At 42.4% G+C, this 23,916-nt stretch overlaps 1 protein-coding gene across 1 annotated transcript; it reads left to right on the forward strand.

The window, feature by feature from the left end:
• The first annotated feature begins 12,335 nt into the window (after window positions 1-12,335).
• Window positions 12,336-21,926, forward strand: NOP10 (NOP10 ribonucleoprotein). The gene is made up of 2 exons (XM_033933756.1): window positions 12,336-12,494; window positions 20,939-21,926. The coding sequence occupies exons 1-2, from the start codon at window positions 12,441-12,443 to the stop codon at window positions 21,077-21,079; spliced, it is 195 nt and encodes a 64-aa protein (XP_033789647.1). The 5' UTR covers window positions 12,336-12,440; the 3' UTR covers window positions 21,080-21,926.
• The last annotated feature ends 1,990 nt before the right edge of the window (window positions 21,927-23,916 follow it).

The following is a 23,916-nucleotide window of genomic DNA, read 5'->3' on the forward strand; positions in this document are numbered from 1 at the left end:
CAGAACCTGCTTCCTCAACATTTTTCCCATAGAGACATCTTGAAAGCAAACTCTTGGTATACCATGCTTCCAGTCTTTAATGTTAAGGGTTTTCTTTTGGTCAGAAGAGTTGAGTGGCATGGAATACCATAACTCAAGATTCAGGTGCAGCTATGTTGAAGGTACAGCAAAGTTTCTAGAAAGGCTTATGTTTCTTCATGGATTGTGTTAATGGAGTCCCCATGCATTAGACAATGCCTATAATAAAAAAAGAAAAAATACAATTCCAGTTAAAATTATCCAGTTACAGTTATTCAGATAATTGTCCCACTGCATATCAGCCCCATATTTTATATAGAGTGGCTTGGTGATCCAGTTTAAATGGGACATCTTAGACCAGTTCAACATTTCTGATAATCCCTTCCTGATGCAGTATAATACCAACAGGGCTGATTTCAATTGGGAGAAGCAAGGATTTCAAATACCACAGTGCATTGGCCTTAAGTCTCTCTCCTTGAATTGGGTCACTTGGCAGCTCTATAGACATGTTTGCAGAGTAACTAACAGATATTCCTCAAATCAGTGGTTCCTGTATTTGTCTTCAAGGACCCCCCAGCTAGTCAAATTTTCAGGATATCCAACATGAACATTCATAAGATAATAGACATGCAATGGAAGTGGTGCATGTACATATATCATGCATATTTGTTGTGACCACCTGAAATCCCAAACTGCCAAGGGGACCCCAAAGGCAGGTACAGGAACTACTGATTTAAATACAGAATTATAATTCTGAGAATCTCAATATGAAACCCATGAACAGAGCTTTTCAAAACCACTGTAGTAAGCAACCTGATTACTCTTGTGAAATAAATTAGTTTAAGCATTCAAGAAATTTAAGCTAAGTTATTCACTAATTTATTTCACAAATATATCTAAAATGTATAAAAGGTTTACCTAGAAGAAAGAGTAGAGGATAAGACCAACGAGGAGGCTAGCTACATTGGAAATTCTGTACTGTAACAGATTTATTCTGTACAGAAGTAGCCGCTGAGGTCACATACCATAATAGATAAATGAAAAGAAAAATGGACAAGATGATGAATGTTTGTTAAAATGAAGAAGAAATACTGAGGTATATTAGAAGATCTTCCTTAAAACGTTTTGTATATATAAATAAATGAGGGCATATGTACTAGCGATTATATTATAAAACAGCCACATAGAAACATGAAAGCAGATAAAGGCTAAATTGCCCATCAAACCTGCTCATCTACAGCATCCACTATCTCCTCTTCTCCCTAAGAGATACCATGTGCCTGCCCCACACTTTCTTGAACTCAGACACAGTCTTTGTCTCCACCACCTCTACAGAAAGACTATTCCATGCCTCTACCATCCTTTCTGTAAAAATGTATTTCCTTAGATTACTCCTGAGCCTATCACCTCTTAACTTCATCCTATGCCCTCTCATTCCAGAGCTTCCTTTCAAATGAAAGAGATTTGCCTGATGCGCATTTATACATCTCTATGATATCTCAACTCTCCTGGAGCTCTTTAAGTCTGTCCCCATATGTCTAATGATGAAGACCACCAACCATTTTAGTAGCCTTCTTCTGGACCAACTGCATCCTGTTGATACATTTTTGAAAGTACAGTCTCCAGAATTCTACACAATGTTCTAAATGAGGTCTCATCAGAATCTTATACAGGGACATCAATACCTCCTTTTTCCTACTGGCATACTCTATGCACCCTAGCATCCTTCTAGCTTTCACCATTGCCTTTTCAACCTGTTTGGCTACCTTTAGACCATTGCATACTGTCACACCCAAATCCCACTCCTCTTTCATGCATAACAGTTCTTGCAGCCCAAATGCATGACCTTGCATTTCTTAACATTAAATCTTAGCTGACAAATTTCAGACTATTCTTTAAGTTTCACTAGGTCCTTTCCCATGTTATTCACACCATCAGAGGTATCTACTCTATTGCAGATTTTGGTATCATCTGCAAGGAGGCAAATCTTACCTGACAGCCCTTCAGCAATATCGCTTACAAAAATTTTAAAAAGAATAGGCCCAAGAACAGAACCTTCAGGCACACCACTGGTAACATCCCTTTCCTCAGAGAGATCTCCATTGACCACTACCCTCTGTTCCCTTCCACTCAAATAAGTTCCTGACCCAGTCTGTCACTTTGGGGCCCATCCCGAGGGCACCCAGTTTATTTGACACCTGTGTGGAACACTGGCAAAGGCTTTGCTAAAATCTAAATACACCACATACTGTATAGCACACTCTTTCTATTCAATTCTCTGGTCACCCAGTCAAAAAAATTGATCAGATTTGTCTGACTAGACCTGCTTCTACTGAATCCATGTCACCTCGGGTCCTGTAATCCACAGGATTCCAGAAACATCACTATTCTCTGTTTTAAAAGTGTTTCCATTAATTTACTTACTCAGAAGTCAGACTTTCTAGCCTGTAGCCCTCTACTTCTAACTTACTTCCACTTTTGTGTAGAGGGACCAATAACCACCTTTCTCCAGTCCTCCGGTACCACTCCCAATTCCGGTACCACTCCCAATTCTATAGAAGTATTGAAAAGGTCAGCAAGTGGAGCCACCAGAACTTCCCTAAATTCCTTCAGTACCCTCGGATGTACACCAACTGGCCCCATCACTTTGTCCACGTTTAGTTTACCTAGATGCTGAAGAACACAGTCCTCTGATAATCAATCAGGGTCTACCTCACCTCCATCCATACTTGCGTTTATCTTTTGTAGTCCTGCTCCCAATGCTTCAGCTGTGAACCCAGAACAGAAATATTTGTTAAGCAATTCAGCCTTATCTTTAGCAGCTTCTACATACCTCTTCCTTTGAGTCTCACAATGCCGCTTTTCTACGCCTATTTCATTAATATACTAAAAAATGTCTTGTGCCCCCATTTTACTCTGTCAACTATTTTTCTTCCATTTGCATCTTTGCTTTCCTGGCTATTCAACCAGACTCTCTTAACTTTTCCAGATATTTTTGCCTGTCTTCCTCTTTCTGTGATCTTTTGTAGTTTATGGAAGCTAACATCTTTTTCCTTACCTTTTCAGCTACTACTTTTGAAAACCAAAGCAGCCTTCTTTTCCTCTTACTTTTACTTATTTTCCTTACAAAATGGTTTGCTACCCTTACAGTAGCTCCTTTCAGTTTTGCCCATTGCTTTCCTACTTCTTCCAGATGTTCTCGTCCAGACAATTCCTTGGCATAATCCCTCATCTGAACAAAGTTAAATTTTTTTAAGTCTAGAACCTTTACTTTTGAATGAGCCCTCTCTACACCTGTCTTAATATGCCAGATGATCACCCACTATAACATCAGAAACACTTTCATTTGTAAGTACTAAGTCCAACATGGCCCCATCCCACATGGGTTCCATTACCAACTGCTAGAACAGTTCTCCTTTTGAGAATCCAGGTTCTCCTTACTACTAGAAGACCCCCACAATAAGGATACCCCAATCAACATCTGACATGTTAAAATCACTTATTAGTAATCCTTCCCATTTTAAAGCTATCCATGTAGTATAGAGGGATAGTATAGTGGTTGGACAATCAGAAAGCCCAAGTTCAAATCCCATTTTAGCTGATTCAGATGATTTTTTTTTTTTAATTGTCGAACCTCCAGGGACAGAAAGGCCTGGATTCTACAACAGCTGCCAAAAGTTAGGCGGCACAAGCTGCCTTACCACCAACTAACTTAATTGGTTTAATTGTCTCTAATCAATGTAATAATTGATCGTGTTGTTTAAAAGCAGTTAAATGGTCATTTGAAAAAAAAAAAAAAAGACTGCGTCTCCACAAAAGGTGCCAGAGCCACAACTAGAGTCACCTTTCTGTAACCTGGACATGCCAAGTACTAAGTCTAAATAACAATATCCATCTTTTTCTGAAATTGGAGCTGGGGGCTGGGTGTCTATATTTTGGCCCTTACCTACTTCCACCAGAACAATGCCCAGACCAGGTCCCCTTCTCAAAATGAATGTAGTTTTAGATATCCATCTCCTGGATTTATAAAATCAGAACTGTATGTCCATACAATATGAATGTCTAAATGCTAGTTGTTGTCAGACATCTAAAACACTAATAGAGCTTCTACAATAAGAGCCATAGATAATTTGATCCATTCTGTTTGCTCAACTTTTCTGGTCTTCACTGCTAAGGATTTATCCCAGCTATAGAAAACTGACTGCTTGTAAACAGTGGTATATTTGCCAAATTTAGAATTGCAAATACTCTCCATGCAATCAATATCTACCTGTTAACCACATACCATCTTTAGTCACACTTTCTACTTATGATTAACTCTTGGAGTTCTGTTGCAAGTGCATCCGCACTTTAAATCTTATCAGGTTAATTTCTCAGAATTGATTGGTGACTACTGAGCATCTGGACTTTTCTCCAGGGTGTTTACTAAGTGTAGAACTAAACTGAATTAAGGCAATTACTCCAACAGCTACTATAAAAACTCTAATAGTGGGCAGCAAATGACAGAAACAGCAAAGGAAGGGTAAGAGGCTGACAGACATGCATGCAGATGGTGGCACTGAAAGGAAAATCATAGATGGATCAGTATACTGAAGCTAGCTGCACTGCAGAGTCCCATAATTTAGAGACAAGAGATGAGAAAATGTGACAAATTATACATGCTAAAGCAATCATTAAAGGATGGTATACTGGCAGAGGGAGATAATAGTAACTGCAAAGTTCTCCAAGTCGTATTACACCATCATGGCAGTAAGGTAGATTGTATGAGCTGCAAAAAGCAGGCAGAAAGGCATGAGAGTGATGTCACACACATCTAAGCAGCAATCTGGTAACTAGCTCAGGGACAATCATGAAATCAAATCAAATTGTCATAACACTAAGGCAGACAGGCAGAGAAAGCAGTTGCATAGCCTTCTGGAATTAAGCAGTTTCTAATTTAACTCTAACTTTACCATCCCTTTCTTGCATTTGTTCTATGCTGTCAATTCCCATACCAATTTTTCCCCCACAATCATCAGTGGGGCAAGAGATGTTTCTATATTCTTGGATCAACTGTCTGCAGCCTTATATTATGATCCTTGTTCTAATGAAGAACACTTTTCCCACTATAAAAGTACTGTATTTTTTTTCATTAGTTTACTACTGAAGAATATGAATATCTCTACCAGGATTGATGCCACTTATTAAGAGCATAAGAATAGCCAAACTGGGTCAGACCAATAGTCCATCTAGACCAGTGTTCTTCAACCACCGGTCCACAGAAATTTCCTGCCGGTCCACAGGGCCGGCATGTGCATCAGGTCCAAAACTGTGTTCTTCAACTGCCGGTCCGCGGTGCGATCGATGCGTTGTTAATAAGATTATATTGTGTGTATATATGAAAAATGAATGGAAAAAATCGTGTTACAATTAGGACTATGGGGGCAGGGTCGGGGTGGAGATTGGGTAGAGATGGGCAGGGTCTGGCCCACGACTTAGCCCAGTGTTTTTCAACCGCCGGTCTGCGGGCCGATGCCGGTCCACAAAATAATTCTTTTATTTCTGCTGGTCCATAGGTGTAAAAAGGTTGAAGAACACTGATCTAGACCAGTAACATGCCCTGGGATAGGTAGCGTAGAATGTTGCTACTGTTTTGGGTTTCTGCCAGTTATTGGTGACAGGTATTTAGAAACAGGATACTGGGCAAGATGGACTGTTCTTTTGTTTTTAAAAAATAGGAAATGTTCCATAATCCACAAGGAGCTGTCCATTTTCCCATCCTGTCCCCACGAGTTCTTTTCCTTTCCCTGCTCCATTCCTAAAAGCTCTGTCCTCATCTGCACAAGCCTCAAACACTTTAAAATCATGTATTCGAAGCTTGTGCGGTTAAAGCAGAATTTACAGGAATGGGACGGGGACAGAGACAGCAACAAAACTCGCGGGGACAGGACAGGGAAATTGAGTTTCTGCGGGGATGGGGACAAATTTGTCCTCGTGTCATTCTCTACTGTCCATGTGCTCTGAAGAAGCTTCTACAAAGAGAACTACGCACAATTTTGTAATCCAAAAGCAACATCTCTAATCTTAAAAGGGACAGCAAATAAATACTCTATACTCTATAATAAATAGCCTGCTTCCATGAATTTTGGGGCAGAACAGTGTCTTTTACCAATTGTCTGCGTGTATCATACTTGTTTCCTGTCTAGATACTTTATAGCAGGGGTGTCCAACCCGTGGCCTATGGGCCGCATGCAGCCCAGCTTCTCCCTCCCTCCCTCCCTTCTGTGCCTTCCTCCAGCGGGTAGTTTTCTGACCAGCTCCCTTGCTGCAGTTATCCATGGGCGGTGTCGGCTCCTCATGTGCGATCTGCGGCTGTGTCAGAAGTGTTCCCTCTGATATCACGACATCAGAGCAAAGGCTTCCGAATCAGCCGTGAATCGCGCGCGAGGAGCCAACGCCGCCCATAGACAACTGCAGCAAGGGAACAGGCCAGAAAACTACCCGCCGGAGAGTTAACAAAACGACTGCCATAGCTCCCTTCAGGCAGACGCGCCACTTCCAGTTCTGTAGTTGCACTATTGCGCATGCTTTGTGCTAGCATCTTCTAGAAAAAAAAAAAGCGCGGGGTTTGTGTTTTTTTTTTGGGGGGGAGGGGTGTTCTGTTCAGAGGATTATAGTAGGTTAGAATGATGGTTGGAGGTTAACTTCTGTAAAATGGGATTTTTTTTTTTTTGCCTCCATCTCTCTTGTGCTGCAGATTGTATGTTCATGGATATACTGTGTGGGCACTAAAGGTGGTGGGTTTAGGAAGTAAACGTGAGAGCCAGGCAGTTTACACACAGCACATGGGGAATCCGTCTTTTATCCAGACCCCTATTCATATCGCCAACGGCCATAAAATAAATACTTTCAGCATAGCCACGGATCGCGTGAGAAGCCAGCCACCACCGCCTGCAGCTTTCACCAGAAAAACAATTGCAGCATGGGACCCAGCCAGAAGAGAGAGAGAAGGTCGTGTTGGGAAGCCAGAGGGAGGGAGCACAAACTTTGGACAAATGATGAAGAAAGGAGGGAGGGCGCATGAGCCGTATGATTGAAGAATGGAGTTTATTATTATTAGGATTTTATATACCGCCTATCAAGGTTATCTAAGCGGTTTTACAATCAGGTACTCAAGCATTTCCCCTATCTGTCCCGGTGGGCTCACAATCTATCTAACGTACCTGGAGGAAGTGAGGGAACATTAAGGGAGAATTGGGTGTCTGAGAGAGGGAAAAAGATGGTGCACATGGAGAGATGAAGAAAAAGGAGAACTGTTGGGCAGAGAGAGGAGGGGGAGAGAGAATTATTGGACATGGTGGTGGGAGAGGAGTGAGGTAAAGATGCATGGGTGCAGAGAGGAGGAGGAGAACATACTGGGTCAAGAAAGCCTACTGGACTGGTTTGGGTTTTTATTTTTTAAGTACAGAGGGGGAGGGTATTAAAAGAAGTACTAGATTGGGTGTAGGAGGGAGAGCTTATGGGGCCAGAAACAGAGGACAGAGAGAGAGATGGTGGGCAATGGTTTGAAGGGAGAGAAGTTGGACCTGGGGTAGTGTGGAGGAAGAGGGAAAGAGAAACTTGAAGGGAGAACTGTTGGAAAGAGAAAGGGAGAAATAGTAGACTGGGGGAGGGAGGCAGGCAGGCAGGGGGAGAGATGGGGTGGGGGGCAGTTGGGAAGAGAAAGGGAGAGAAGTTGGATTTGGGGATGGAAGGGAGGTAGGGAGAAATTTTAGGCCTGTGGATGGAAGGCAGAGAGATGCAGGCAAAGGATCAGCGGCGGCGGCAAGCCCTCGGCAGATGACCTGCTGGCACGAGCTCTCTCCTAGCGATGGGGTAAACTGCTGGAGAGATGGAGCCAAGTGGGGCTGGTGATTTACCTCTGACCGCTCCGCGATCCGATCTACAGGTTGGATATGCCTACTCTACAGGAATCCAGGCCTGAGTCTCAGCCTGCCTATCTGACACTGCCGCCTGGATGTCTCACCACCATCTAAAACTGAATATGGCTAAGTTGCCCTCCTTCTCATTCCACCTAAACCTAACTTTTGCTTTTACTCTTTTCTATCCTATTTTTAAATGGAGTTCCTTTCTTGATGAATGTGTATTATATATTGTACACTGCTTGGATCCTTTTAGGCTGTTATGCGGTATAGTAAGTTTTTAATAAACATAAACTTCCCCTTTCCCCCATTCTCTAGTTCTGTGGACAGCATTCTCCTCCTTCCTGTCATGTCAGCTCACAACATCTTTGACTATTCTTTCTCCTTCTCCTCTCATATCCAACAAACTGCTAAAGACTGTGTCACTTCTTCCTCTATAATATTACCAAAATCTGACCTCTCCTCTCCGAGCACACTACCAAAATCCTTATCCATACTCTCATCATCTCTTGCTTAGATTACTGCAGCTTGGTTCTCTTAGGTCTTCCGCTTAACCATCTCCCTTCCCTTCAATCTGTATAAAATTCTTCTGCATGACTTATATTCTGTGAGAACTGCCATACTCGCATTACCCCTTCCTCAAGTCACTTCATTGGCTCCCCATCCATTTCCGAATATAATTCAAGCACCTTTTTCTGACCTACAAGTGCATTCACTCTGTAGCCCCTCAATATCTCTCCACACTTATCTCCCCCTATGCTTTCTCCCATGAACTTCATTCATTGGGCATGTCCTCCCTAGCCATACCCTTCTCCTCCACTGCCAACTCCAGACTCCATCTCTTCTTTCTTGATGCCCCATATGCATGGAACAGTTTGAGTCATTACGTCAGGCTCCATCTTTAGCAGTATTCAAATCCAAGCTAAAAGCCCACCTTTTTGAGGATGCTTTCTACTCTTAACTCCCACTCACCGTAAAATTACCTTTATCCATCCTATCATTCTCTCTGCAAGTAACTCCCCAACCCCTATATGTCTTGTCTGTCTATCCAAATTATATTGGAAGCTCTTCTCAGCAGGGACCATCTATTACATGTTAAATGCACAGCATTGTGTACACCTTTCAGTGCTATAAAAATGATAAATAGTACTAGCAGTAATCAAGTTTAAGGAATGTATTTCATATTATAGTAAGCTGTTCTATAGTTTGTGCCTGAACAATGTTCCAGTCCCAGAAACTAGAATAAATGCAGACTTCCCTGTCTGAAAAAGTATTTCCTTGTTGAGTTTTACAATAGCATTTTGAGTGCAAATAACCGGCAATAGTTTTAAAATACTGTACTGTACAATCTAAATATCTGCTAAATGAGTACTTTTTTTTGGTGCTGATAGTGTTTAATAAAGCTTGACTTACCTCTGTCTTCAGAAGAATGTTTCACTTTATAAATCTGCAAAGACCTCTCAGAAATGAATAACTTTCATAGTTTCCTTGTTTACCTAATTGTGCAGGTAGGTTTATTTCTTGTAACCAGGTGAGTCTAAAGGTTGAGAGATTCTTTATGACAATACCAAATGAAACCTGAATGACAAATGAGTCATATGATATGGCGTAGCATGTGCTATGTGAATGAGATGACTTTCAGAGTCTTGTAATAGGTTTCACACCCTCTTTACACATTTCATATTCTGCTGTCAAAAAAATACAATTCAAAATGTATTAAAGTTGGAGTTTGTTTTAAGAGTATAGTGGTCTTCTCATGTTGGGGTGAGTCCCAGAGGAGTACGCAAAAATAATAATGTAACCTGGGTGACTGTAACAGCAGGGTCTGTAGCCCAACTCCCCTTGTGTTACCCATGCTGCGCTAAGACCCCTGAGCACCAATGCTTCCATGGACAAAGCGCAAACACCACCCCTCTGTGGCATGACTAAAAACGGTCATGAATTGTTTCTTTGGAGGTAGGTGAGAGAGGCCTGTACTGTAAAAGAAAGAAGTTAGCAAGATAGCACAGTTACTTACCTGTCATTTATGTAGATATTGAACAGGAGCGGTCCCAGTTCCGCAGGGGTCGGTGCTGGGACCGCTCCTGTTCAATATCTACATAAATGACCTAGAGGCGGGAACCAAGTGTGAAGTCATTAAATTTGCAGATGACACCAAACTATACAGCAGGGCTCAAACCACGGAAGATTGCGAAGATCTCCAAAAGGATCTAACGACGCTGGAAAAGTGGGCCGAAAAATGGCAAATGAGCTTCAACATAGGGAAATGCAAGGTCATGCACGTGGGGAAAAAGAACCCAATGTTCACTTACGAAATGGGGGGATCACCACTAGGGGTCAGTAACCTGGAAAGAGACCTGGGAGTGATGGTGGACGCAACACTGAAGGCGTCGGCGCACTGCGCCACAGCCTCAAGGAAAGCAAACAGAATGTTGGGTATCATTAAGAAGGGTATCACGACCAGGACGAAGGAAGTCATCATGCCGCTGTATCGTGCAATGGTGCGGCCACATCTGGAGTACTGTGTCCAGTACTGGTCGCCGTACCTCAAGAAGGACATGGCAGTACTTGAGGGAGTCCAGAGAAGAGCAACTAAACTGATAAAGGGTATGGAAAATCTCCCATATACCGACAGATTGAAGCAGTTAGGACTTTTCTCCCTGGAAAAGCGGAGACTTAGAGGAGACATGATAGAAACCTTCAAGATCCTGAAGGGCATAGAAAGAGTAGACAAGGGCAGATTTTTCAAATTATGGGGGAACACAAGTACAAGGGGGCACTCGGAGAAATTGAAAGGGGACAGGTTTAGAACAAACGCTAGGAAGTTCTTTTTCACTCAGAGGGTGGTGGATACATGGAACGCGCTTCCAGAGGAGTGGTAGACAGGAGCACATTAAATGGTTTCAAAGAAGGTTTGGATAGATTCCTGGAAGAAAAAGGGATTGAGGGGTATAGATAGGTATAGACCACTACTCAGGCAATGGGCCGCCGCGGGAGCGGACCGCTGGGCAGGATGGACCTATGGTCTGCCTCAGCGGAGGCAACTTCTTATGTTCTTATGTTCTTATGTAACAAGTGTTATCCAGGGACAACAGGCAGATATTCTCACATGTGGGTGATGTCATTCTCTCTCTGTTAGATCCTAGCTCATGCTCGCTAACACCAGCTCTGGCAGGATACACATTTAAAATCTGACATTGTAATCACAACATAGAAAATAAAATTATCTTTTCTACCTTCCACTGCCATGTCCAACATTTGTTTTTTTTCCCCACTGTCTACCATCTCTCTCTCTCTCTCTGCCTTGTGCCCAGGGTCAAATCTCTTTATTCCCCTCCATGAAGTATCTCTCCCTTCCTCCCCTCCATTATGATGTGCAACATTTCTTTCTCTCTCCCCATGCACTATCTCTCCCTGCCCTCCAGCCTATGTCCAACATTTCACCCTTTCTCTTCTCCATGCATGTCTCCCTCCCATCCACCATATGCAGGATTTCTCCCTCTTACCCCTTTCTACCTCTTCTTTCCCTTTCTCTCCTCCACCCCAACAATTCTTCTTCTCTCCTTACTCCCCCCTTGTGCAGCATCTTTCCTTCCCTCCCATCCCCCTGAGTAACAGCTTTCCTCCCCTCCCCTCCTCCTGTGCAGCAGCACACCACCGACTCTCCTACCATGAGACCTGACATACCTCTGAGGCCTCTAAAGCAGCAGCAGTTGTGGCAGTGAATGGTCAGCAGTGGTATTACTCTGCATGGGCTACTCCCGGCCTGCCCTGTCATAAGTGACGTGAAAGAGGGAAGGCCCCGGTGGGGCAGGCTGCAAAAACGATGCCGCTGCTGACCATCAGGTTTCACCTTGGGGGGGGGGGGGAGGGAATGGTCGCTGAATTGGTGAGTCCGATTTTCTTGGACAATGAATCAATTTGAATTGATTCACCAAAGTGAATTGGTAAATCAATTCGAATTGGCGAATCGGGCAGCACTACTCCCTACTTCTCCTGAAATTGAACTTGTCTTTTTACCTTACATATTCAGCCACACATATTCATACATACGCATACTCTGCATTTCACCCCTGGACAGGGCAGGGTTAATTTGTCATGGGCCCTAGGCACACAAGTCCACTGGGCCCCCTGCTCCACTGAGTATATTTAATGGATCACAGAAATCCTCCTCAAAAGGATTAGAATAAAATTGAGTCACTGTAAAATCCCTTCAATAATAAAATATTTTTTAAAGCTGTCCATTATAATCTCATAATGCAATGCTTTTATTTCTCAAAATGTGACAGTATAGAATTATGTGAAGTAAATTTATTTGGGAAAAAAAAGGTGATCTACATCTATTCTTTTGTAGTGAGACCTTGAGCAGGGCAGTCTAGGAGACTACAACTCCCAGAGTACATAGCACTGCCGACCCAGGAAGTGATTTTGATTCAGGAAGAAGTCAACAGAAGAGGAAAAGCTGTTAGGGAACAGGCGAGAGAGAGAAAAAGGAAAGATCAGTTTAGCTTTGCCGACATTATGTACCTACAGTATTATCTGAATGAGCAGGGGGATCGAGTGTATACCCTAAAGGTAAGCAATCCAGACTGGCATCTATATATAGCCATACTTAAAAAAAAGAAAGTCTTGCATGTCTAAATACTGAAAAATATACAGTCTGTCTGAATGTGCCGAGATGTACACGAGGTGTAGTAGAGTGTGGCATGTATCTGTAAGTCCTTTTCCTTGCAAGGTCCGTATGTATTTCCAGACACATTCACCTGTATAGAAGCATGCTTAGCATACAGCAACGATTTATGAGTGAAAATCGACAGAATAACCAAAGTAGATTAAAAAAAAAAATCTTTATTAATTTTCATACTTTAATAGTGCAATACAGGAAAATATAACATATAATACAGCGACATAAGCACCTTCAACAATTATGCTTAAGCACTCATTTTCTCCCCACAACCCCCCACCCAAAAACACTACAACATAGAGTTCCCCAAAAATCTTACCCTAAACAATTTAATAAATCCTCCCCTCCTCCCACCCACCCCGAGTGTAAATACTCTAAGATCAAATTAGGACAGAGATATTCCCCCTCCCTTCATCTCCAGTTCCTCTTTCTTAACCTGGGGCTATCAGAGGGATTTTTTTTTAATACTTCTGAGCACTTGACAGAGGATGAAGCCAGGCACCTTTTGTTTGTGCTCCACATTTTATTTTTGGCAAAACAGGGTAATTTTTATAACAGTTCATCTAGATTAATAGAGCAAGAAAATGCTCATATTTAAAGATACATAGAGCTCATGTGCATGGGTGTAGTTTTGGGGGTGACAAGGGGGAATGACATTTCCCACCCCATGAGCTGTCCCTACCACAGGGGTAAGGAGGAAACCCCCCCCCCCCCTTGTGTAGGTCCAGGACCTCTCCACCCCTCCCCCCCCCATATGCAAATACTTGATGGGTCACCTGCACAGGCATCACTGAACACAGACTGCCTCTAAGTGTTGCCAGATACTTTTTTATCCCGCCCAATTACCTTGAAAAAGCAGCCCAAAAACAGCCCAATGTATGAGGGGGTGCTGAAAAGTTTTCAGTCCAACTAACTTCATTTGGGATAGTCTCCATCAAGGGCTATACACTTAGTCCAGTGAGTTTCTACTTTTTTCATTCAGTACTTTTCCAAAAGAACAAAAAAAGTGGAAACTTGCTGGACTAAGTATATAGCCCTCGATGGTCTGCCCCAACTTTGTTGGATGGGCTAAGAATTTGTCTTCTTGTTGTGTATCTCTTTTGCACAATCTGCACATGCTGCCTGCCTTTCCTTCATTATGCAGCTCCTGGCCTGCCTGTCCCTGCTCTGTCTTAATGTGCAATTCCTGGGCTTTCTCTCATATGTGCAAATCGCATGCTGCCTGTTCCCGTCTCTTTCTCTTAAAGTGCGCTGCCTGTCTGGGCTGCCTGTCTCTTTCCCAATAGTGCAGCTCATGTTCTTCCTGGCTGTTGAGTGTGGACAGTGTTAGACATAGGGACAGCACGAGAGAAGGCTAGGTAGGCTCTGATTATGGCTGTGGGGACAGGGTGGGCAAGGGCCATCATTGATGGGATACTGAGCATCTGGGTCTCCACTAAATGCTGATTTGCTGAGCCAACTTGAGAATACTGTGCCATGATGCAGCCTAAATTACAGCACAAAAATATAAAACCAGCCCAAAAAACTGCAACCCACAGCCACTCAAAATTTCCTGCAACCAGCATTCCAAAGCAGCCCAATAGGGCGAGAAAGCCATGGACCTGGCAACTATGCTGCCTCTGAGTCAGCCCCATTAGACCCTTTCCTATGTCACATCCTGCCTCTCTGATGCAACTTTCTATGGGTGGTATATGGCACAGGAAAAGCCCTGGCAGAGGAGGCTTACAGGCTGCTTGTGTTCAGCACTCCCTGTGCTAGCAACCCACTGCACATTTGGATACCCTGTAAAGAGGGGGGGGGGATGGATGGATATGAAGAGGTGCTGGACCCATGGGGGTTAAGGGGGATAGATGCTAAAACTTCGGGGGAGGCAGCAGGAAGAGAGATCTAGAATCCTGGAGTAAGGGGGGGGAAGATCTTGGACCTGGGGAGGGAGGAGCAGTGGGAAAAGAGAGGAGAGACCTGGAGTAAAGGGAAGATGGTTAAGCATAAGAGAGAGAGAGAGACGTGCCAGTGGAGGCAGGGAGAGAGAGATGCCTGATTGCCAGATACAGGCGTTAGGGGTGAGAAGTGAAAGAGGAAAGGAGGAGGAGAGTCAAAAATCTGGAACAAAGGAAGGGAAAGAGAGACTTTGGACCTGGGGAGGATGCAGAGGGAAGAGGAGAGACCTGAAGCAAAGGGGAGAGAGTTAAGCAGAGACAGACAGATAGAAACTGGATCGCAGGGAGAGGTGTTGAACCAGTGAAGGAAGGAGAGATGCAGGGTTAGGGGTAGGGTTAGAGAGGAATGGAGACTGCAGACCTTGGGAGGGGGAAGCAGAGGGAAGAGAAGAGAGACCTGGAGGAAAAGGGAGGGGGTTAGGAAGAGAGAGAGAGACAGAAACTGGACTGGAGGGAAAGAAGCTGGATCAGTGGAGGAGAGAGAAATGCCAGACCACAGGGGTCGGAGGTGGGGGATGAAGGGAGGAGAGAGGGGAGTAGTTGGACATGAAGAGGCACAGATACACAGAATAGATGTTGAGCAGGGAGAGAGTGTAGGGACGATGATGGACACAAGGAGAGAGAGAGGGAGTCATGGGGGGGTTGATTTGGAGGTGTATAGGGACATGGGCACAGAGGGAGCATGATGAACAGGATGGATAAAGAATACAGAGGAAAGATGGATGGTGACATCGAAAAATAAGAATGTCAAAAGAACAGGAAACCATGGAAAGAGAGTTAAGAAATAGAGAAAAACAGAAAAGAGACAATGGGAGTAAAGCAATGCCCAGAAAACAAAAATAGAAAAAAGGTTTTTTTTCCAGAATTTATTAATTATAAGCTTTATCTTTGGTATCTTGCATGTCAGTTTCTATTTCTATTTCAGGTTTTCTGTATAGGTCTGGAATGTGTTTGCTTTTTGCAGGGGTGGTTTTTGTTGGGTTGTTTGTTTTTTTTACACTGGAGCTCTAAAGAAGTTCCCTCTCCTCAGGTCTCTTCTACTTTGGAAGAGATGGTGTTATAGAGGGCCTATGTAAATTTTTCTGCCTAGGACTCATTCAGTTCTAGCTATGCCACTGGGCAAAAGAACAAAAAACAAATGTGGGGCGACAATCTCTACTAGTTCTGCGGTTCCTCCTCCTCTGACATCTGCTTCCAGTTTTCAAAGAGGCATGACCAATATAGCTGGCAGCCTTATGCATGAGATGGAGGCTTGTGAATGTCTGCAGGGGCTGGGGTACATGTTAATTGAAGATGCCAGGGGGGTAGAGAGAAAGGCGTTAGGGAAAAGGGGAGATACTAGATGGAAGATGGCAGACAGGAGACAAAGAGGAATTGATGGATGGAAGAAGAGACTGCAAGAAGAGATCCTGGATCGAAAGAGAGAGAGCGAGAGAGGGAAGATGCTTCATTATGGAAGGGGGGAAAAGGGGAAACACTGGATTGAAGGGGAAGGAAAAGGAAAGATGAATAGAAAGGGGAAGTGAAGAGGCACTGAATGGGAGAGGGGAGACAATGGATGGAAGGGGAAAGATGGGAGATGCTGGAAGGAAGGGAGAGAATAGGAGATACTGAATGGAAGGAGAAGAGAGAAAGGGAGGAGATACTGGATGGAAGGGGGAGGGAAGACCTGGGAAGGAACAAGGGAAAAGAGGGAGGAAGGAAAGAGGGGATGGAAGGAAACAGGAAGTTATGGGGGGAGGGGGAGGTAGGGAAATGAGAGGGCCAGGTGAGTGACAGAGATGGAAACCTGTAGGTAGATGAAGTAAAAATAAGGAAATTGAAGGCTGGTTATTAATAATGAAATCTGGACAGAGAGGCAGAAACAAAAATAGAAACTGAAAGGAAGAGATTAATGCTAGAGATGGATGCAGTAGAGGAAGTGAAGAAGACAGGAGGAGAAAAATGACAAATGGACAGAAACACTGGCAAGAGAGTTAAGAAGACACAGGAAAACAGAAACCAAAGATTGGAATCGGTACGATCAGAAAAATTAAAATGACCAGACCATACGTAGAAAAAAATAATTTTATTTTTAATTTAGGATAAAGTAGTGTCATAACTGTATTATTCTACTCTAAAGGTTAATAAATAAAAATTAAATTGAACCCTTAAGAAGCCAGACTCTGCACATAATGCAGCACCATAGAAAGAGAAACACTGCATTGTCACCCTGTACTGTGGAAAATATAAAAATGGCAGGTGTAAATTTCAAAAAGTGATATGTTACAAACAGTACATTATAAATTAAATATAAATAAAAAGTATCTGATCTGTAGGGGTTGCATATGAGCCTTTGCTCAATGTATCACCTCTATGGTCGCTGCGATTGACCTCAGAACCTGGAGGTAATAACACACAGTAGATGCCAGCCTCATCAGTACCTTCGTACTGCTGCCGGAGTTTTTATTTGCATGACTGGCAGAAAAACATGGCCCACTGCATTATTGAACTCCCAGGTACTCCAGTTGTTGGGTTGGAACCAAATGACTCTTATTGAAATTGAAGGTAAGGTCCTCCAAAAAATGGACCACTCAGGTCACTGACTTTCCTCCTTCCTCTTTGGACAGGGCTCAGATCAGCCAATCATTCAAGTATGAGTGCACCTGGATCCCCGCCTTGTGGAGATGAGTGTCCACAGCTACCATCTCCTTGGTAAAGGTGTGTGGTGCTGTAGCTAGTCCAAACGGCAGTTCAGAAAACCAGAAATGTTCCAAGACATGAAATCTTACGTACTTTCTGTGGGCCAGAAAGATGGGAATATGAAGGTAGACCTCCCTCAAATCCAGGGAGGCTAAGAATTCCCCTTGTGCCACCGCCACAATGACCAACCAAATGGCTTCCATGCGGAAATGAGGCACTATTAACATTGACTTGACGGATTTCAGATCCAGTATTGGTCTCCAATCATCTGAGCTTTTCTGAGCTTCCAGTGCAGGTGATCGAGGCAGACAGCGTGCCAGACTTTAAGAATAAATGGGATACCCATGTGGGATCCCTACGAGGGTCAAGATAAGGAAATTGGGTCATTAGGGCATAGACAGGGGGTGGTTAAGCAGAGTGGGCAGACTTGATGGGCTGTAGCCCTTTTCTGCCGTCATCTTCTATGTTTCTATATGAAGTATATGGAGTGTCTGCCTAAGCCCAATCTTCGTCTGGTATGGGCTCAATGGCATGAATATCCAAGAGCCTCTTTACCATTGCTCGTACCCTGTTCTCCTTTTATGTCCGGCTGGTGAATCTACAAAAAGGTCCAAGAGAGGGTTAGAGAACTTGATCTTGTAACCCTCTCAGATGTCCTCTAGGACCCAGTGATCTAAGCATATTTGCTCCCAGACCTCCATGTATTCCAGCTTCCTTTGCCCTCCCGGTTTATATTCAAGGCAACATTTTTTCCTCCTTTTTTGGGAGAAAAAAAGGTTACCTCTATTTATATTCAAGTATTTACAGTATTCAGACTTGTGGAGGCATGTTCTGATAAGGTTAAATTTTTACCATAGTCTTATGAACCACTCTAGTATATATGCAAATGAATATGCTAATGTGTCAGAGCACATCCTTTGCCCTAAATGAAAGTCAAATTATACCTATGTTCATGTGTTTACATAAAATATTAGCACAAAAATCCTGCAAAAATACCATCAAGTCCTAGATTGTGAGTGTGTATATTTGCTTCTGAAAGGTTTATTAAACATTAGTGTACTTGCACCTCTGCCCCTGAGCATACCTACTTTTAGGTATGATCTAATTTTATAACAGGTCTTACACACAAAAAAAAGATTTTTAAAGTTATCCTCTTAAGTGTCAAGACTACCCCCACAAACAAGAATTCTTTCTTTCATTCAAATGAACTTACTCCAGCACAGACCAATTACAAGTATCTCCCTCTGCTAACCTGATTGCTAGATGTGGACAAAGTTGAAACTCTGGCCCAGATGCTTACAGCTCCGACGCTGTAGGGAACAGCACTAGAAAACACAGGCTTAAACACCGAAGAAAAATTACTGTACAGTGCTCAGCACTAAAAATGTGCAAATTATATGCACACTGTAACTGCTTCCACAGTGTGGAATGCTTTACCTCTGACCTTGAGACAAGAAAAGAATCTCAATAATTTTAAATCTAATCTTAAAACATTTTTTTTCAGAGATGCTTTTGAGATTTATATTTAATTTTTTAATTCAAAATCTTAAACATCAGGCCTTACATTAAAGATTCCCTTTTTCCCTTTTGTTTTTTACCTCCCCTTTCTTTTCTTTTATGCAATATATCCTCCCCATTTGCCCATGTGTATCATGTATTTGAATGTCGGAAAGGAGAAACAGGGGAGATATGATTCAGACGTTCAAATACTTGATGGGTATTAACGTAGAACAAAATCTTTTCCAGAGAAAGGAAAATGGTAAAACCAGAGGACATAATTTGAGGTTGAGGGGTGGTAGATTCAGGGGCAATGTTAGGAAATTCTACTTTACGGAGAGGGTAGTGGATGCCTGGAATTTCGCTCCCGAGAGAGGTGGTGGAGAATAAAACTGTGACTGAGTTCAAAGAAGCATGGGATGAACACAGAGGATTTAGAATCAGAAAATAATATTAAATATTGTACTGAATAAGGCCAGTACTGGGCAGACTTGCACGGTCTGTGTCTGTATATGGCCATTTGGTGGAGGATGGGCTGGGGAGGGCTTCAATGGCTGGGAGGGTGTAGAGATTTCGGCAGTTGGAATCCAAGCACAGTACCGGGTAAAGCTTTGGATTCTTGCCCAGAAATAGCTAAGAAGAAAAAATTAAAACATTTAAATTGAATCAGGTTGGGCAGACTGGATGGACCATTCGGGTCTTTATCTGCCATCATCTACTATGTTACTGTGTATGTTACTATATTGTGTATGTATTGTAACTGTGAATTTGTTCCCTTTATTTTATTTTTTAAACTTTTTAAAACGTTGTATTAATTGAAAACCGCTTTGACTATAAAAGCAGTTTGTCAAGACTTAAATAAACTTGAAACTTGAGTATCGGAAGTAAAAGGGGACAAAAAAGCGATAGGCACAGCTTTTGTGCGCATGCCCAGTCAAGAGGTAACAGTTGTGGTCTCTGGAGCAGAAACCCTGGGCAGAATGCAAATGGGACAGCAAAAATGTAAAATATACGAGTAAAAAAAAAAAATAAATAGCACTTGAGACAACAGAAGCAAATTACAGAAACTGCAGAGCTGCATACAGAGTTACAGTTTTCCGGTATAAACGACCTCCCTCTAGTAATCGGTGGGGAATTCCCTGAGATTAAGCAAAGATCAGCTGCCTCCATCCCACCCTCTACTCCCAGGGACTCTTCTGTAACTCTGCAACTCGCCCTAATTCCTCCTCGGAGCTGTGTGTAGGTTTTAGTTAGGGCAGGGAGGTTTTGTACACTGTTTTTCTGATCATTAGAGCAAATTACTAATGGCCTCATATACATCACATTTTAATACTAACGAGATCATTTGCATAGAATCTTCAGTCACTGCTTTCATGAACAGTAAAAGCAGCACCGAAACCTTTTGTGCATTAGGCGCACAGTAATGTGCATGCTAAACTGGCTACAACCAGTCTAAATGAAATGTTGCAAGCCAGGTTAGCTTTGAGCGTCAGGTTCCTCTGACCACTAACCGTGGAACGACCCAGTCTACAGTTAAGGGTTGACATGACAAATACTTTTTCAGTGGAAAATAGGGCTATCAAATTTTTTAAAAAAATTGAATTGAATTGGACAAAATTGAAACCAGATCTTGTATTTTTTTGAAAGACGAGGGTACTGCTTGCCTTGTACCCGGTAGCATGGAATATTGCTACTCCTTGGGTTTTGGCCAGGTGCTAGTGACCTGGATTGGCCACCGGGAGAACAGGCTACTGGGCTTGATGGACCATTGGTCTGACCCAGTAAGTCTGTTCTTATGTTCTCAGTCACTCATTAACTAATCCATAGCAAGAATGAAAATCTACAGCTAATTGGTTTTTCTTGTTGCAGTTTCCTCCTCCCCCTACCACCAGCTTCCAATTGTATTACATTGAAGGAAAAAATGAATTCTGACAGTGGAAACAAATATAACGGATCTTTCTAAAATCACTTGCTAAGCGTGAAAGTTAGTTTGTGTATCCTATTGTAGAAGAATTAGTCTCAAACTTTTATGTACTCCCTTTCCTTTCACAATCCACTTTATACTGCCACTTTCCATTTCTGTGAGCTGAAGGTGATAGTTGTATAATTCAAGCATAAATTGTATTGTTCTGCTGTACCTACTGTTAATGGAGCTCTATTTGAAGGGTCCCAAAAATTATCTCCCCACCTAACAACTGCCTCTTTTGTCTCTACAGAAAGTGGACCCTAATGGGCAGCCCACCTGCTCGGCCCATCCAGCGCGCTTCTCCCCAGATGACAAGTTCTCTCGCCACCGCATCGCCCTCAAGAAGCGCTTTGGCTTGCTGCTGACCCAACAGCCTAAGCCCATCCTGTGATACTAAAGATCTTCCTGCAGTCCATATCTGAGGCCATCTTCCCTGTCTGCACAGCTGAGAGTCACTCTGCCAGAGAAACATGCAAAGGACCACAAGCCTGCAGACAATGCCATGAAGTACCCATGTATGCTTTGAGTTATGTAGCTACACACAAAGACATGAACTAACTTCTTTCCATGAAGTGCAGCACTCAGCCTGAACACAAATCTTAAAAGGAAAATCAAACAGTTGAGTGCAGTTTTGTGCTTTCTGCAGGTCATCCTTCAAGGGACTGTGCGTGCTTGTTCTGCTGTTTGCATTTTTTTCCCCTGTCCTTATGGGGTTTTAGGCTTTTCCTCCTGCACACTGTACTGAAAAAAATTGTACCATATTATTTACAGCAGCCCCAAGTGATTCAGATTCTGAAATCACTTTCCACCATGCTTTCCCCACTGCTGGTCACAGAATTTGCAGAGATGTGGCTTGTAGTTGAGCAGGCTCAGCCTATGTCCTTCAGTAGGAGCTCAAGGGCAGCCTATTGCTGCCACTCTTCCCTGTGCCCCCATTAAAGGTTTCTGATTTCTGTATCACCAAGCAAATCTTCAGTTTACATCTGTAGCCTGGCATAAGAATAAACTACCCTGGACTTGTAGACCTGAGAAGATGGGATGGGATATGACCTATCAGTGTATTTCTAGTTTTCAGTCATCCATAAACAATATTCCTTTTATTGATCCATTGTGATGTTTTCCAGATGTATTCTCTTCATCTTTCTAACTTTCCAATGCAATGATTTCTAAATCTCCAGCTGTAAAATAGAAAGCAAATTAAATGAAAGACCAGAAAATAAAATCTGTGGTTTCCAATATGTTCTGAAGCCTGTTTTTGTCTCTTGGTCTTATGTATGATTCCACTCCTTCCTTATTTATGCTAGAAAGATTGTTTGCAATAAGTAAAGATGAAAGAAAACAAGAACATTTAATTTTTTAAGACACTTGTTTTAAGAACATAAGAATAACCTTACTATGTCAGACCAATGGTCCATCAAGCCCAGTAGCACATTCTCACGGTGGCTAATCTAGGTCACTAGTACCTGGCCAAAACCCAAGGTGTAGCAATATTCCATGCTACCGATACAGGCCAAGCAGTGGCTTCCCTCATGTCTTTCTCAATAACAGTCTATAGACTTTTCCTCCAGGAACTTGTCCAAACCTTTCTTAAAACCAGCTACGCTATCTGCTCTTACCACTGTAGCGCCCTCAAGAAGCGCTTTGGCTTGCTGCTGACCCAATAGCCTAAGCCCATCCTGTGATACTAAGGATCTTCCTGCAGTCCATATCTGAGACCATCTTCCCTGTCTGCACAGCTGAGAGTCACTCTGCCAGAGAAACATGCAAAGGACCACAAGCCTACAGACAATGCTGTGAAGTACCCATGTATGCTTTGAGTTATGTAGCTACACACAAAGACATGAACTAACTTCTTTCCATGAAGTGCAGCACTCAGCCTGAACACAAATCTTAAAAGGAAAATCAACACGTTCCAGAGCTTAACTATTCTCTGAGTGAAAAAAATTTCCTCCTATTGGTTTTAAAAGTATTTCCCTGTAACTTCGAGTGTCCCCTAGTCTTTGTAATTTTTGATGGATGTACCCGTTGGCTATTTGTTTTATTATGGTATCTTAATAGGTGGTAGCTCTTGTAGAGAATTACACGGTGACAGAATTTGGTCCTGGTGGATAACTGGGAAAGCATCCCCATGTCATTCTTTAAAGAGAGGGAAGAATCAGAGTATGAATGGGCATAACTACTGACCCTCAAGCCTTGCAAGCATTGAAGAATGGTGATGTAGAAGGACTGAGGTTGAGATAGACACTAAAGAATGACACGGGGACAATAAAAAGGGGAAATACAAGCAGGTTTTCTCTTTTGTATTTTGCTTATTTTATATTGGCGTTTTTTTCTGCTTTCATATTGGCCTATAAATTGCTTTAACCAATTGCTTTAAAGGCAGTAGAGTGAGTACAGTAATAAACATAAACAAAGTGCAGATTTTGAAGGAGCTTTCAGCATACATTCAAGTTTCAAGTTTATTTAAAAATTTATTATACCGCTTAATCAGGCTTCTAGGCGCTGCACATTTATCAATAAAAACAGTCAAGTTAAACATATTTGGGGGAACAATTAACCAAACAGGCAAACTTGTATAAAAGGAAAAAAAAGGGGTCGAACTACAAAATTATAGGAAAGAACAAGAGGTAGGGGAAAGACTAAAAGAAAGTAGGTCAAAATATCCTTAGAAGGACAGTTGCTATTAAACAGCATCTTTAAAAGAATAGGTAATACTCGAAGGTGTCTTTAAATAAGAAGGTTTTTTGTTCAACGCATTAAATGTTTCCGCCAGTACGGTGGAAATCTGATCCGTGAGGATCTTGTAGTACTCGGACCCAAATCCATCACTCTAGTTCCACCCCTTGACTGTTGCATTGTTCCTATTTGCTTCCCTTTTGGTTGTATGTTCCCTTTTGCAATTGCTAATAAATAAAAATAAAAAAGAAGGTTTTTAATTTGGATTTAAACTGGTTTAAATTTGTTTCCTCTCTTATGTAATTGGGTATAGAGTTCCAGAGGAAGGGTGCAATGACCGAAAAGATGTTTAAGCGCATGGTATTAATATTTTTCAGAGAGGGGATATTGAGAAGATGTTGTGTAGCAGAGCAGAGTTATCTGAGGGGGGCATAGGGTATAAGAAGTCTGTTTATGAATTCCAGTTGATTACAAGTTCTAGTTTTGAATGTAAGAAGAAGAATTTTATAAATGATTCTATGTTCGATGGGGAGCCAGTGTGCTTTAATTAGT

The sequence above is a fragment of the Geotrypetes seraphini genome, chromosome 2 (genome assembly GCF_902459505.1).
Source record: "Geotrypetes seraphini chromosome 2, aGeoSer1.1, whole genome shotgun sequence".
Classification (NCBI taxonomy): domain Eukaryota; kingdom Metazoa; phylum Chordata; class Amphibia; order Gymnophiona; family Dermophiidae; genus Geotrypetes; species Geotrypetes seraphini.